This window comes from Sander lucioperca, chromosome 20 (assembly GCF_008315115.2).
Source record: "Sander lucioperca isolate FBNREF2018 chromosome 20, SLUC_FBN_1.2, whole genome shotgun sequence".
In the NCBI taxonomy this organism is placed as follows: Eukaryota; Metazoa; Chordata; class Actinopteri; order Perciformes; family Percidae; genus Sander; species Sander lucioperca.
Genome location: NC_050192.1, coordinates 14,556,770 through 14,568,626, shown reverse-complemented (window position 1 = coordinate 14,568,626; position 11,857 = coordinate 14,556,770). Strand labels below are relative to the sequence as shown.

General features: G+C 43.4%; 3 protein-coding genes across 5 annotated transcripts in view; 2 read left to right on the top strand and 1 right to left on the bottom strand.

Annotated features, from left to right (window-relative positions):
- Positions 1 to 287: 287 nt before the first annotated feature.
- LOC116039797 (achaete-scute homolog 4) lies at positions 288 to 1,256 on the bottom strand. Its single transcript, XM_031284852.2, has 2 exons — positions 1,028 to 1,256; positions 288 to 950 (listed from the first exon to the last, which is right to left on the bottom strand). The coding sequence occupies exon 2, from the start codon at positions 944 to 946 to the stop codon at positions 401 to 403; it is 546 nt and encodes a 181-aa protein (XP_031140712.1). The 5' UTR covers positions 947 to 950; positions 1,028 to 1,256; the 3' UTR covers positions 288 to 400.
- Positions 1,257 to 2,449: 1,193 nt separating this feature from the next.
- On the top strand, positions 2,450 to 8,393 carry prdm4 (PR domain containing 4). Its single transcript, XM_031284695.2, has 12 exons — positions 2,450 to 2,532; positions 2,854 to 2,917; positions 3,131 to 3,246; positions 3,405 to 3,593; positions 3,810 to 4,571; positions 4,759 to 4,908; positions 5,512 to 5,630; positions 5,714 to 5,799; positions 5,943 to 6,070; positions 6,168 to 6,725; positions 7,099 to 7,267; positions 7,729 to 8,393. The coding sequence occupies exons 3-12, from the start codon at positions 3,132 to 3,134 to the stop codon at positions 8,087 to 8,089; spliced, it is 2,637 nt and encodes an 878-aa protein (XP_031140555.1). The 5' UTR covers positions 2,450 to 2,532; positions 2,854 to 2,917; position 3,131; the 3' UTR covers positions 8,090 to 8,393.
- A 452-nt stretch (positions 8,394 to 8,845) lies between these two features.
- Positions 8,846 to 11,857, top strand: part of tmem209 (transmembrane protein 209) — a 12,100-nt gene continuing 9,088 nt past the window's right edge. Inside the window, exons 1-7 of one of the 3 annotated variants that reach the window (XM_031284698.2) lie at positions 8,846 to 8,973; positions 9,393 to 9,554; positions 9,663 to 9,721; positions 9,917 to 10,048; positions 10,922 to 11,151; positions 11,283 to 11,487; positions 11,736 to 11,857. The exon at positions 11,736 to 11,857 is cut by the window's right edge and continues 54 nt beyond it. In XM_031284698.2, coding sequence (XP_031140558.1) covers positions 9,415 to 9,554; positions 9,663 to 9,721; positions 9,917 to 10,048; positions 10,922 to 11,151; positions 11,283 to 11,487; positions 11,736 to 11,857 — 888 coding nt within the window. In that variant the 5' untranslated portion in view covers positions 8,846 to 8,973; positions 9,393 to 9,414. Of the gene's footprint in view, positions 8,974 to 9,253; positions 9,298 to 9,367; positions 9,555 to 9,662; positions 9,722 to 9,916; positions 10,049 to 10,921; positions 11,152 to 11,282; positions 11,488 to 11,735 lie in introns of those variants that run through there. The other 2 variants (XM_031284699.2, XM_035996038.1) reach the window with 2 other exon arrangements.

The window sequence follows — 11,857 nt, the reverse complement described above, 5'->3', positions numbered from 1 at the left end:
TTTTCAGTAATTCAGTGTTTTTAATGTCACACCCAGTAATAAAAAAAACTACCAATGGCCTGGTTGATTATGTCATACTGCACACAACCACTGTATCAACAAAAACAGTATGAGAAGCAACAAGATAATATAAGCTTGAAACTTCATTCATTCACTGTGGTTGTGCGTTTATATCGATCTGAAAATAACTACTTTCTCTGATGGGTGTTACATTATGGCTCCCTACATGTAACAAACTGTTAATGCTCAATGTACGGACTGTGGAATAAAAGACAGTGGAAATTGAGTCAATTGGGCATGTTTTACTTCCTTTACAATCTAATTGATGTACATCACACGGAGAGAGAGAGAGAGAGAGAGAGAGAGAGAGAGAGAGAGAGAGAGAGAGAGAGAGAGAGAGTTAGTAAACTATTTCCCCACTGTCGCTGAGGCCAGTTTTGGATTCTCCATCACTGTTGCACTCTGTCCTCTGCGGCAGCTGCGCACGGTTATACACGTCTCCAAGTGACATCTCCATCCCGGACACGTTTAAGTCCAGCAGGCTCTGCAGGTGCTTGATATAGTCAATAGCCGCCCGCAGTGTCTCCACTTTGCTGAGCCGTTTGTCCTCAAACTCCTGCGGCAGATGCTCTCTGAGCCGCGCGTAACCTGCGTTTACGCAGCGCACTCGATGCCGCTCCCTTTCGTTCCTTTTCCGGATGAACGCAGGCTCAAATGAATAATCACACACACCGAGAGGGACGTGGAAGGGGAAATAGGATAATTGTCTGTAGGGTAACCTCTGGCCGTGCACAGGGTCGAGGTATCCAGCTTCCAGGTGCAAGGGCAGTCCAAGTCGAAGCGCATCCTTGTAGTGTGCTCCACTGTTCTCCATGGAAAAGCCGCGGAGAGCCAGTGGAGGGACATATGGAACCGGCTCCATTAACTCCTTACTGTGATAAGACATCTCTCTAAGAATCAAAAAAGAGACAATTAAACATCTGTAAAAATATATGCAATTCATTTTTGCGCCATCGATGCAACTTACCCTGTCAGAGACTCCTCACAGTCATCTCGGGGTTTCAGCAAGAGTTTCCTTTTAAATCTCGCCGCTTTGTAATTAAATAACTAGATTGTGATCTTTTATAAGTGAGTGGGCACTTCTTGATCGGACTTTGTCAGTCTGTGTGACAACTTGTTTGTTGGGGTTTTGAGGCTGTAGGCATGGTGGGTGTGATCAGGGGCGGAGATGCAGCCATGGTTTTCTCATCAAGATAAAACTGTTTACATAACGTTTTCTTCCTTCCGTTTACACTGTAAAGCAGCTCTCATCATTAATAATAGCATAGCCTAAGGCAAACTTGAAGTCCTTATAATAACTGATTATTATTGTAAGTACATTTATAAAATGTATATATTAATGACGACAGGTTGAAAACAAATTTGGGAACGAAAGATACAAATAAATCATTTGATAAATGTAAAGGATTAAAAATAGTGTGGTGGCACTGGCACATCATTTAAGTATTTCACGACCAGTTACATAGCCTGTACTTTCAATGAAATGCAGAACGAACAAAAATCCCACATGTAAATAATAAATTGCTTTCTTTTATCCAATTTCTTCTGAAAGTCATTTGAGTCTGAGTTCAGACAGAGGCGTTGCATCACATTGTTTTACAACTCATATTATCGGATTTGGGTATTTAACTGATCTGATAATATCTGTGAAGGCCATTAGCCTACACACCTACATGATAATTTATACATAATTTAATAATTTATTGATCCCCAGTGGGGAAATACACACACACACACACACACACACACACACATGCTCAGGACCTATTCATGCACAAATGGAGAGATGTCAGAGTGAGTGGGCTGCCAGTGCTGGACCAGCGCCCTGAGCGGTTGGGGGGTACGGTGCCTTGCTCAAGAGCACCTGGCAGTGCCCAGGAGGTGAACTGGCATCTCTCCAGCTACCAATCCACACTCTGTACTTTGGTCCGTACTGGGACTTGAACCGGCGACCCTCCGGTTCCCAACCCAACTCCCTACGGACTGAGCTACTGCCACTCCCTTTTAATAATTTAATAATTTAAATAATTTAATAATTTTTTGGAGTTGGAAATAGTATATTTAGGCTACTGAAATATTAGTGTTGTATAAGCAGATCGTTATCATTTTTTATTTTTTTTATTTAGGCTACTATTAACTCTTATAATACATTCATGATTTATCTTGATAAATATTGTTAATGTCTTCTGTCACAGCCAGACAATAAATCACCTTGTTAAAGAAGCTTTCTGCTCAGATAATTTTTCTTCTGTAAAAAGTGTAGTCTTTAAAAACAGCACAAAACAACATTAGGCCTACTTAAAACACAAAAAGGGATTTTTTGGTCTCACTTTTTGGGAATCTGAAGAGTGGAGGACAGAAAAACTGACCTGTGATCAGCCAAATACTCCTCCTCTTATCGCGCATTAGTGCGCACGCGCACCAAGGGCAGCACTATGCTGTCATGGCCCCTTTCAGGGAGGTATTGTGCTGGTATGTTGTTGTTTACAAGGCGTCTTCCTTTCATATAGTCAGTATTTTTGTAATGAAGCAACTCATTCGGTCGTGATAGATATATCTGTACTTTAAGCAAGCTGAAAAATATGCTAATTCTCTGTTTTTACGATGTATGTAGATGTCAGTTAGCAAGGCTAACGTTAGCAATGTGACAACACTGGTTGATGTATCGCTAACTAGCTTTAGTTGCAAACAAGTCGTACTGAATTGTTTTAACTGTTTAAATCAGAGTTTTACAAGAACCGTGATTGGCATGTCGTGTTAAGTTGTGCTCATACTAGCCGTTTTATTTCACAGGGAGAGATGTATAAAAGCACCATTCAGCAGTACACGGTTACTGATGGGCAGTTGTTGAATTCAGGTAAGCTAACGTAGCTGCGTACGTGAATCGCCCGTGTGTCTATAAAATGTCCTGCACCAATCCCAAGAGATCAGTCTAAATCAATGTCTTAATATTACTAACTGTGTCGAAACAGCAGCCAGAAACACAAACAATCAGCTCATTGTTTGTAATATAATTTAGCTTGCTGGCTCATTGCTCTTTCTCGGTTTAACTCTGATGTTGTTTCTCCAGGATGAACGACATGAACCTGAGTCCTGTGGGCATGGACCAGCTCAGCGTGCCCTCAGTGAATGCCAGCCACCTGGGTCTGCCCACTTCCCCCACACACAACCCCATTCCCACTCCAGGTATGAAAGACGTTACCAGCCAGGCCTGTTTGCTCAAGCTGAGCACAACACACTAGACCTCACACGCTAGACCAACAGTTTAAAGATTAGGCATCACATATTCAGATCAATTCAATCTTGGTTTATTATCTAATTTTGACTCTTTATTATGGTTCAAGGCATGCCAGTGGCTATCCCCAGCCTGGGTCCTTCCCTGGGCTCCCTTCCTTCTGCCCTCTCGCTGATGCTCCCCATGGGTCCGCTGAGTGACAGAGCAGTGATGTGCGGCCTGCCAGAGAGGAACTACTCTTTGCCGCCGCCTCCATACCCCCACCTGGAGAGCAGCTACTTCCGACACATACTGCCAGGTGGGATACTGTTTGTGTGTGAGATATATAACTAATCTGTGTTGAAATTCTCTATGCAGTCGGGCAGATTCTTGTATTGCGGATGCTTTTTTAATTGGGCTTAATCACACTTGCTTTTATTTGAAGGGTAGTCTTCCACATGTTGCTTCTTTTTTTTTTTTTTTGTTAATGTTTCAATCATGTATACTAAAGTTCCATCTTTCCTCCCTGCTGTAGGTATCCTGTCCTATCTGGCAGACCGTCCACCACCTCAATACATTCATCCCAGCAGCCTTAACATGGATGGGACCCTGTCTGTGGCCAGCAACAATCCCTCAGGTCTGGATCCCTACAGTGGCCCACTGGAGCAGGGCCTGGTGCCCATGGACTCCAGACAGGTCAGCGGCCAGGGAGACCTGCACCAGACTGGTGCTCATGAGCTGGACTCTACAGGATTGGCCATGGAGTCACGTGTCAGCAGCCCCATGTCCCCTGACCGGATGGGAGAGGAGCTGGCCACCATGGACGGAGTCGGGGTGGTGGCAGTGTCTGACAACCAGCAGCAGCTCGGCGGGGGAAGGCAGCCTCAGCCACATGAGAGTTTGACTGGGGTGGACTCATCCGGTGGGGTGATGCCCCTCCATGGACCCCCTGTTCTTGAACTACCGGTGGTGATGGAGCCGGATCATATGGGGGGCAGAGTGGGGAACGCTGGGGGAGGAGGAGCAGGAGGACTTGGGGAGCAGCTCCACACAAATGGGGAGCTGAACTCGGGAGTCGTCAGTGTGGTGCTCACTGGCTCCATGGCCAGCCAGGGCCAACTGGAGCCGGTGTCACTCCATGGACACTCTGGGATGGGGCTGGAGGCAGTGAATGTGTCTCCCATCACTGCAGAGGTGTCGCTGGGGCCAGAAAACAGCCTGGTGCTGGTCAACTCCACCCTGCAGCTAGAGGATTCTACCTCCAACAAGGAGAACATGGTCACTGCCTACACCATATGTGAGTGTGTATTTGCTATAGTTTCTTCAGATGTTAAAGATCTGAGAAAAGTATTGAAAATCATACACTCAACTATACAGCTTTGGAAAATATGTTTTTTAAAAAAAAAACATTTGACTTTGTAGTAAGGAATTAAGTATATGTGACTCTCACCTGTAGGAACCTTTGTGCCGTTATTGTCTCTCAGGGTGCACACTGTGTGAGCGCTCGTATACCTCAGACTGCCCAGAGCATGGCCCAGTCACCTTCATCCCTGACGCGCCTATCCAAAGCCGGGCTCGCCTCTCTCTGCCGCGTCCACTGTGCCTGCGCATCTCAGTGACTGACGAACCACTTGGTAAGAAAATAGGCCCACTCGGGATTCCTAGGTGGAATTTTAAAATGTATTTATGCATTTTATGTAAAACTAAAGGACACCTCCTTCCCATTGTTCTACTTTTTGTATCTGCTGGTTCATTCATTATTATTTATGGAACAGACTCAGAGTAAGAGACTTTTTAAGGACCACATTGATGTTGAAACTCATTTATATACATATGAAGCTTGGCGTAAATTCAATCAGAGAGACTATCTTAGGTTACTCACTCATTCTCATTCCCCCTCTTCCTTTTATCAGCTGATTAGGGGTGTAAACCAACCAGACTTATCCACAATCTCTGTCAGCCATTCACATCTTTGCTGTCAATATTTAAATATGTTCTCCTCTCTGTTGCTGTCAGCTGATATTTCAGTGTGAATCAATCGTCGCGACCCTCCTAGACCCCATTCAACCCCCAGATTATTGGGATATTTTCCGAGAGTCAGATCAAAGTAAAAGCACTGTTAGAATTTATTAAAATGCCATGTATTAAGAAAAAATATATATAATACAGGTAGCACATAGGAGACAAAAAAACATTTGGTAGACCATCATTTAGATTTCTGACAAAATGTGCCTTAGGAGTTTTTCCACGGGACGTCATTCCTCCAAGGACCTGCTTTGGACCAATGGTGGGCCAGCACTGTAGCAACGTGGATCTTTCTGATTGGCCAGAAAAGGACACGCCACAAATATGGAAGGTCAGTGCACTGGCTTTGGTTGGACTGTGGGTTATCACGGTCAGTGCAAAACCATTACAGTATAAGAAGCATTTCTCTTTCAGATGTACCACAACAATGTGCTGGAATTCTACATTGTGACAACGGATGAGAACGAGTGCAACTGGATGATGTTTGTCCGCAAAGCAAGGTATGACACAGAGCTGGAGTAAGATAAAGAAGTGCACTGCAATTTTCTCCTCCAAATTGTCTGCGCGTTATTGCTTTTGTCATGTTATTTTATGTGTGTTAATAAACAGTTCCTATTTTCTGTGTTTATGCATGCGTGTTTAGGACCCGTGAGGAACAGAACCTGGTGGCGTACGCTGCCAACGGTAAACTGTTCTTTTGTACAACCACAGAGATCCACCCGGACCAGGAGTTGCTCTTCTACTACAGCAGAGACTATTGTAGGCTGATGGGTGAGATGACTTTTTTTTTTTTTTTTTGAAGAAGCCACACTGATCCACTGGTTATCGGGTGATGCTGGCCATTCCACAATCTTTTATGTCTCCACAGGTGTTCCTCAGGTGCCTGAGGGCCAGATCTGCCAATGTGGCAAAGAATGCTCCTCCTTCTCTGAGCTCAAGTCTCACCTTGGCAGCCATAACAGTAACCACAGCCATAACCAACCTCCACACAGCCACAGTCCATCGCAGCAGGACCACTCTCAGCAACAGCAACAACCACAGCAGCAGCAACAAGAGCAACAACCACAGCAACAGCAACAGCAACACACTCACCAGGAAGAGAAACTGACCAATGGGAACTCGAGCTCCTCCTCTTCCCCATGGCTCTGCCACGCTCACGCTGCAGGACAAACAAACAGTGATAACAACAGCAGCAGGGGCAGCAGTAATAGAAACTCTTATAATGTTATCTCAAGAGCAAAAGGTCAGGGCCATGTGCGGGAGAAGAAATTCAAGTGCAGCATGTGTTCCCGGGCTTTTATCACATCCACAAAGCTCAATGTGCACTTCATGGGGCATGTGGGGATGAAACCTCACAAGTGTGAATACTGCAGTAAGGCCTTCAGCGATCCCAGCAACCTCAGGATGCACCTCAAGATCCACACAGGTGTGTACAGAGATAATTGAAGTGTGAACAGGTTTGTTTTTTGGCAACATCTGTCATTCCAGCAGTCATACTGTGTTTTCCCAACAAGCCACATTAAAAGTTACATATAAAAACTCATAATTAGAAAAATCTCAACTACGTATATGTGCAGGTTTTTTTTCTAGTTTCTGTTTCTCTCTATTTCCAGTCTGTGTGCTAAGCTAAGCTAAGAAGCTGTTGGCTGTAGCTTCATATCTAATGGAAAGAAATGAGAGTGGTGTCAATCTTTTCATCTAACTCGCGGCAAGAAAGCGAACAAGTGTATCCCCCAAAATGTCAAACGTTTGCTTTTGAAACATTTCCAACCTCTAAAACTCTTCTTCCACACTAACAGGTCAGAAGAACTACAGATGCACAGTTTGCGAGAAGTCGTTTACCCAGAAATCCCATGTGGCGTCGCATATGCTTATCCACACGGGTGCAGAGAAGCTCAAGTGTGATCTCTGCGACCGGGCATTCATCAGGAAACACGACTTGAAACAACACATGTTCTCTCACACACAGTATGTAACTTATTTATTGCATTCTAGATAAAGCTGTAGAAATACACTTTTTTTATCATTGATTTTTTTTTTGCAACATCAACTTTTTACAACTCAAATCAGAATACAATACATCCCTCCCTCCACCTACTTTCTTATCCCCCCCCCCCCCCCCCCTCCCCTCCACCCACCACCATGATAATAGCATCCACTCAAGGATATCATTCTTATCTAGTTAGAAGATCTTTTTATTTAGATATCAAATCTGTCCACTTGGAAATAAAATAAACAATTATTTTTAAGATTCGGCAGACCAAAATATTGTGGTCTGTTTTGCAGTGATTGGAGTCATTTGCTTGTTTTTCTTTCTGTCTGCTGTACTGTATTCTCTTTTACAAAAGAGACCTTGCTCTCAAAGAGATTACCTGATGAAATAAAGGTCATGTAATGTGTGTATTGTCTTCATACTCTTTCCACCACAGTGAGCGTCGGATACAGTGCCCAAAGTGCAACAAACATTTCCTCAAGACCAACCACCTGAAAAAGCACATGAACTCTCACGAGGGCCGCAGAGACTTTGTCTGTGAGAAATGCAACAAAGCATTCCTGACCAAATACCACCTCACCCGTCACCTTAAAATATGCAAAGGACCCAAGACAGAAAGAGTGTCCCGTAAGGAGCAGGAATTGGATGACGAGGAAGAAGATGAAGAGGAGGAAGAAGAGGAGGATGATGGTAGGGGAAGAGGAGGAGAAAGACTCGTTGACTCAGCTAGCAATGAAGACTGTGGTTTAGATGTTGGAGGATATAATTCTGAAAAGTCCCTGTCACCCTCTCATTGACAACACTATACCTTTTGAGATGATTTTTTTTATTTATATACAGTACTACAATACTGATGTTTACCTCTCATACCTCTAATTTTTGCCAAATATCAATTCCTTTGTCAAATTTCAGTTGTAACATCCTAAATAATCAGTACATTTCAATTGCCACATTTTACATGATCAGAATTTTACGATCAATATGTGTTCAGTCCCACAAAAGCATATCATGCTGCTAAAATAATGTGTGTCAGATTATAGGACAACTGATAAAGATCTGACTGTACATCGACAAACTCTTCATTTAACTCGGGCCTGTGTAATATTGGTTGTTGGGATTCATATTAGCTATCTTTTCATGTATTTTTATTCATTGTTTGTTTCTTTGACTCACTCCCTAACGTGGGAGAAATGGCTGATATTCATTTGAAGTTGCACAATAATACCAATTAAAAATTCTGATGCCATGTCCTTGCATTTTAGTCATATGTAATTGTGAAATGGCCTGGGCTTTTATTCTTTATTTATTAAAAACCTTTGTATTATTTTCTTATTTAAAATGTCTGTGTGAATGAAAGTGAGCCCCTTGAAAACAGGAATCTGGACATTAATGCGATATTACTCATTGTGTGAGTGTTGACTTACTGTTAAAATGGTATAGCTCCATCCTATCTGTTGCATAATGTTTTAATAAATGAACATTTACAGCTGGTTTATGTTGTTGACTGATAAAGCTATATGATAGAGTTGAAAGCATACATTACTACTTCACTGACTACAGCCATGGATGTGTTGACCAGAGCCTTGACTACAGCATGCACCGCGACCGGAAACTACGTCCTATAGCTTCCGGTTAAAATACAAAAATATGCAGCGCTGCGGTTGTCATTCACTTTAGCGTGGTATGCATTATCTATATTTCCTACACGTTGTATTTGTGTTTTAGTGTTATTACTTTTGGTATACGATTTTGTATTATTAGTTGTTGAAATTTGCACTGAAACCATACTTTGCCCGCAAATTCTGTATTGTTTATGTTATATGCAAGCTAGCTAACTTTAGCTAACCGTTTAGCTAGCTAGCGGGTTCTCTTAATACATCCATGAGCGGGGGTCGGCTAACTGCTGCACTTCTAGCCGTCAGTCATGTAGCTGCAGTTGTCATGCCACAAAGTGTTATTTTATGTCTAGCTAAAGGATGGTGATTTGCTCTGTAACACGCTACGTGTTATTAGTAACTTTTAGGATTTTATAACCTCTTGAAGGTAGCTCACTGCATGCACGTTTTGTCTCACAGTGTTTTTCTCTGCTTCTTGCCTCAGCCTGAAAAGAATAGATAACATCATGTTGACCCCAGCGAAGGACGGGATGCCCAGTATGATAGACAGGGCGCTGAGGATGCGGAGGGAGGAACAGGCTCGTCAGGTGGTCCTGGCCTGGGCTGTGCTCAATGTGTCTCTAGCTGGGATGATTTACACTGAAATGTAAGTTGTTCCAAGTTCAGTAATGTGCTCTTCAAAGTAGTACTTATTTACTGAACTTCCAGTGCATGATTTAATGACGTGTGTCTTTTTTTTTAACTTTTTTGTTAGGTCAGGGAAATTGCTCAGCCGATACTACAACATCACCTACTGGCCTATCTGGTACATTGGTGAGGTCCCACTACTTTCTCGTTTATTTAAGGATGTGTACTGCAGTTGAAGTCATAACATGTCTTCAATTAAATGATATTATGAATGAAAGTCTGAAATTTAATTTGACACTAACAGACACCCAAGTGATTCTTTTTTTGTTTTGGAAGACCCTATATGCTAAGTGTGTCCTTCTCTTTTGTCCTTGTTTACAGAACTGGTGCTAGCCTCTCTATTTAGCCTAAATGCTCTTTTTGACTTCTGGAAATATTTCAAATACACAATGTCTCCCTCCACCATTGCTGTATCCCCTGAACAGCATCAACTTCTGGGTCTGAGAAACACAAGTGAGGCTCTGTTTTATTTTTATTTTTTACCTGCAGAATTTGTGTTTCTTAAAGGACAATTCCGGCGCAAAATGAACCTAGGGGTTAATAACATATGTGTCTGGGATCTGTTTTCATGCTAATCGAATGTGTCTCTCACAGGGTAAATCACTATTTGATACCACTAACAAGGCTCGAAATAGCACCACACTTAAACGGTAGCATAATGAGGCTCCCTACATGCTAACCGAAGCATTGAGAACTTTGTAAGTGTACAGTTTATTACAAAGATAGATTATAAAAACAGTAGCGTTAATGTTTACATGCGGCCGCCATCTTGGATAACAGTCATGACCAGTCGAACGACGAACGCCGTGCAACCAGTAATCAGTAACATAGCTCAAACACAGCGTTCGTGATTCGTCTGCTCATGACTGTTGTCCAAGATGGCAGCCGCATGTAAACATTAACGCTACTGTCTTTATAATCTATCTTTGTAATAAACTGTCTGTACACTTACAAAGTTCTCAATGCTTCGGTTAGCATGTAGGGAGCCTCATTATGCTACCGTTTAAGTGTGGTGCTATTTCGAACCTTGTTAGTGGTATCAAATAGTGATTTACCCTGTGCCCCGAAAGCTAGCGTTAGCAGCTAACCCCCGGTTTGCGGTAGCTTGTTTCAAGCTACAGACACATTCGATTAGCATGAAAACAGATCCCAGAGAACATTCGACTCGGTACACATAGGTTATTAACCCCTAGGTTCAGTTTGCGCCGGAACTGTCCTTTAACTCCTTTTATGTAATCATTATAAAATGTATGTTGACACACTTAGGTCCTTAGTTTTGAGTATGGGACTTACTAAGTGTGCTGGTTGTTGTCGGTCCCCTTGCAGGTATTCATGCCTCTCCGCCCCAAAAGCCAGAAAAAAAGGAGACCCCAGTTCCAGCCCAGTCGTCTCCGCTGCAGGGCCAAAGTGTACTAAGTTTCAGCCCCTCACGGCCAGCCACCACCAGCCCCAAGTTCTCCCCCAGCTGTGTACCCGGGTACAGCCCTCCTCTCAGCAGCCCATCCACCCCAAGCAGTGCTGGGGGGCCCTTTTCCCCCTCAGTGGCTTTTGGAAACGTACGTCCCTGTCACATCACTGGTATCTGGCTTAGCCTGGAGATGTGTGGCGGGTCAATGTAATGGATTAATTTCCTCAAAAAGTGATTCTCCCTCTTCACATTTAGAGCATTATGTTCTTCCTTTCTTAGGTATTGAACTACAGTCCCTCCCCTGGCTCCTCTCCCTACCCCAGCAGCATTGGACCAGCAGAAGGCTCAAGCTTGAGAGCTCGATATCGCACATCCCCCTCAGTGTTTAACTCCCCTGGGAGCAAGGAGGACTGCATGCAGGATCTGAAAAGCCTGGAGAGGTTCCTCCGCACAGAGGAGGAGAGGAGTCACCGCAGCCAGCTAGGTAAGGTATGCCGGTGTTGTCGGAACTCCACTGCTAGTATAAACCGAGCAGGACTAACTTTATTCACCCAGAGCCACTGGCATATCTGACACCGGAAGATATAGATAAAGAGTTTGTTTTTACAAGCTTTTACCAATCAATTCTTTGGATGATTTAGTAATTACTTTCTCAGTCCGAGTGAATGTGGAAAAACATTTCGATGTATTTGATAATAGAATAATATCATAATGAACTGATGTTCACCATAGGGAGTCCAGAGTCTGTGTCTCCGAGCCACAGCCCAACATTTTGGAACTATAACCGCTCAGTGGGAGATTACGCCCAGAGCCTGAGGAAGTTTCTGTACCAGCCGGCCTGCCGCTCTCAAGCC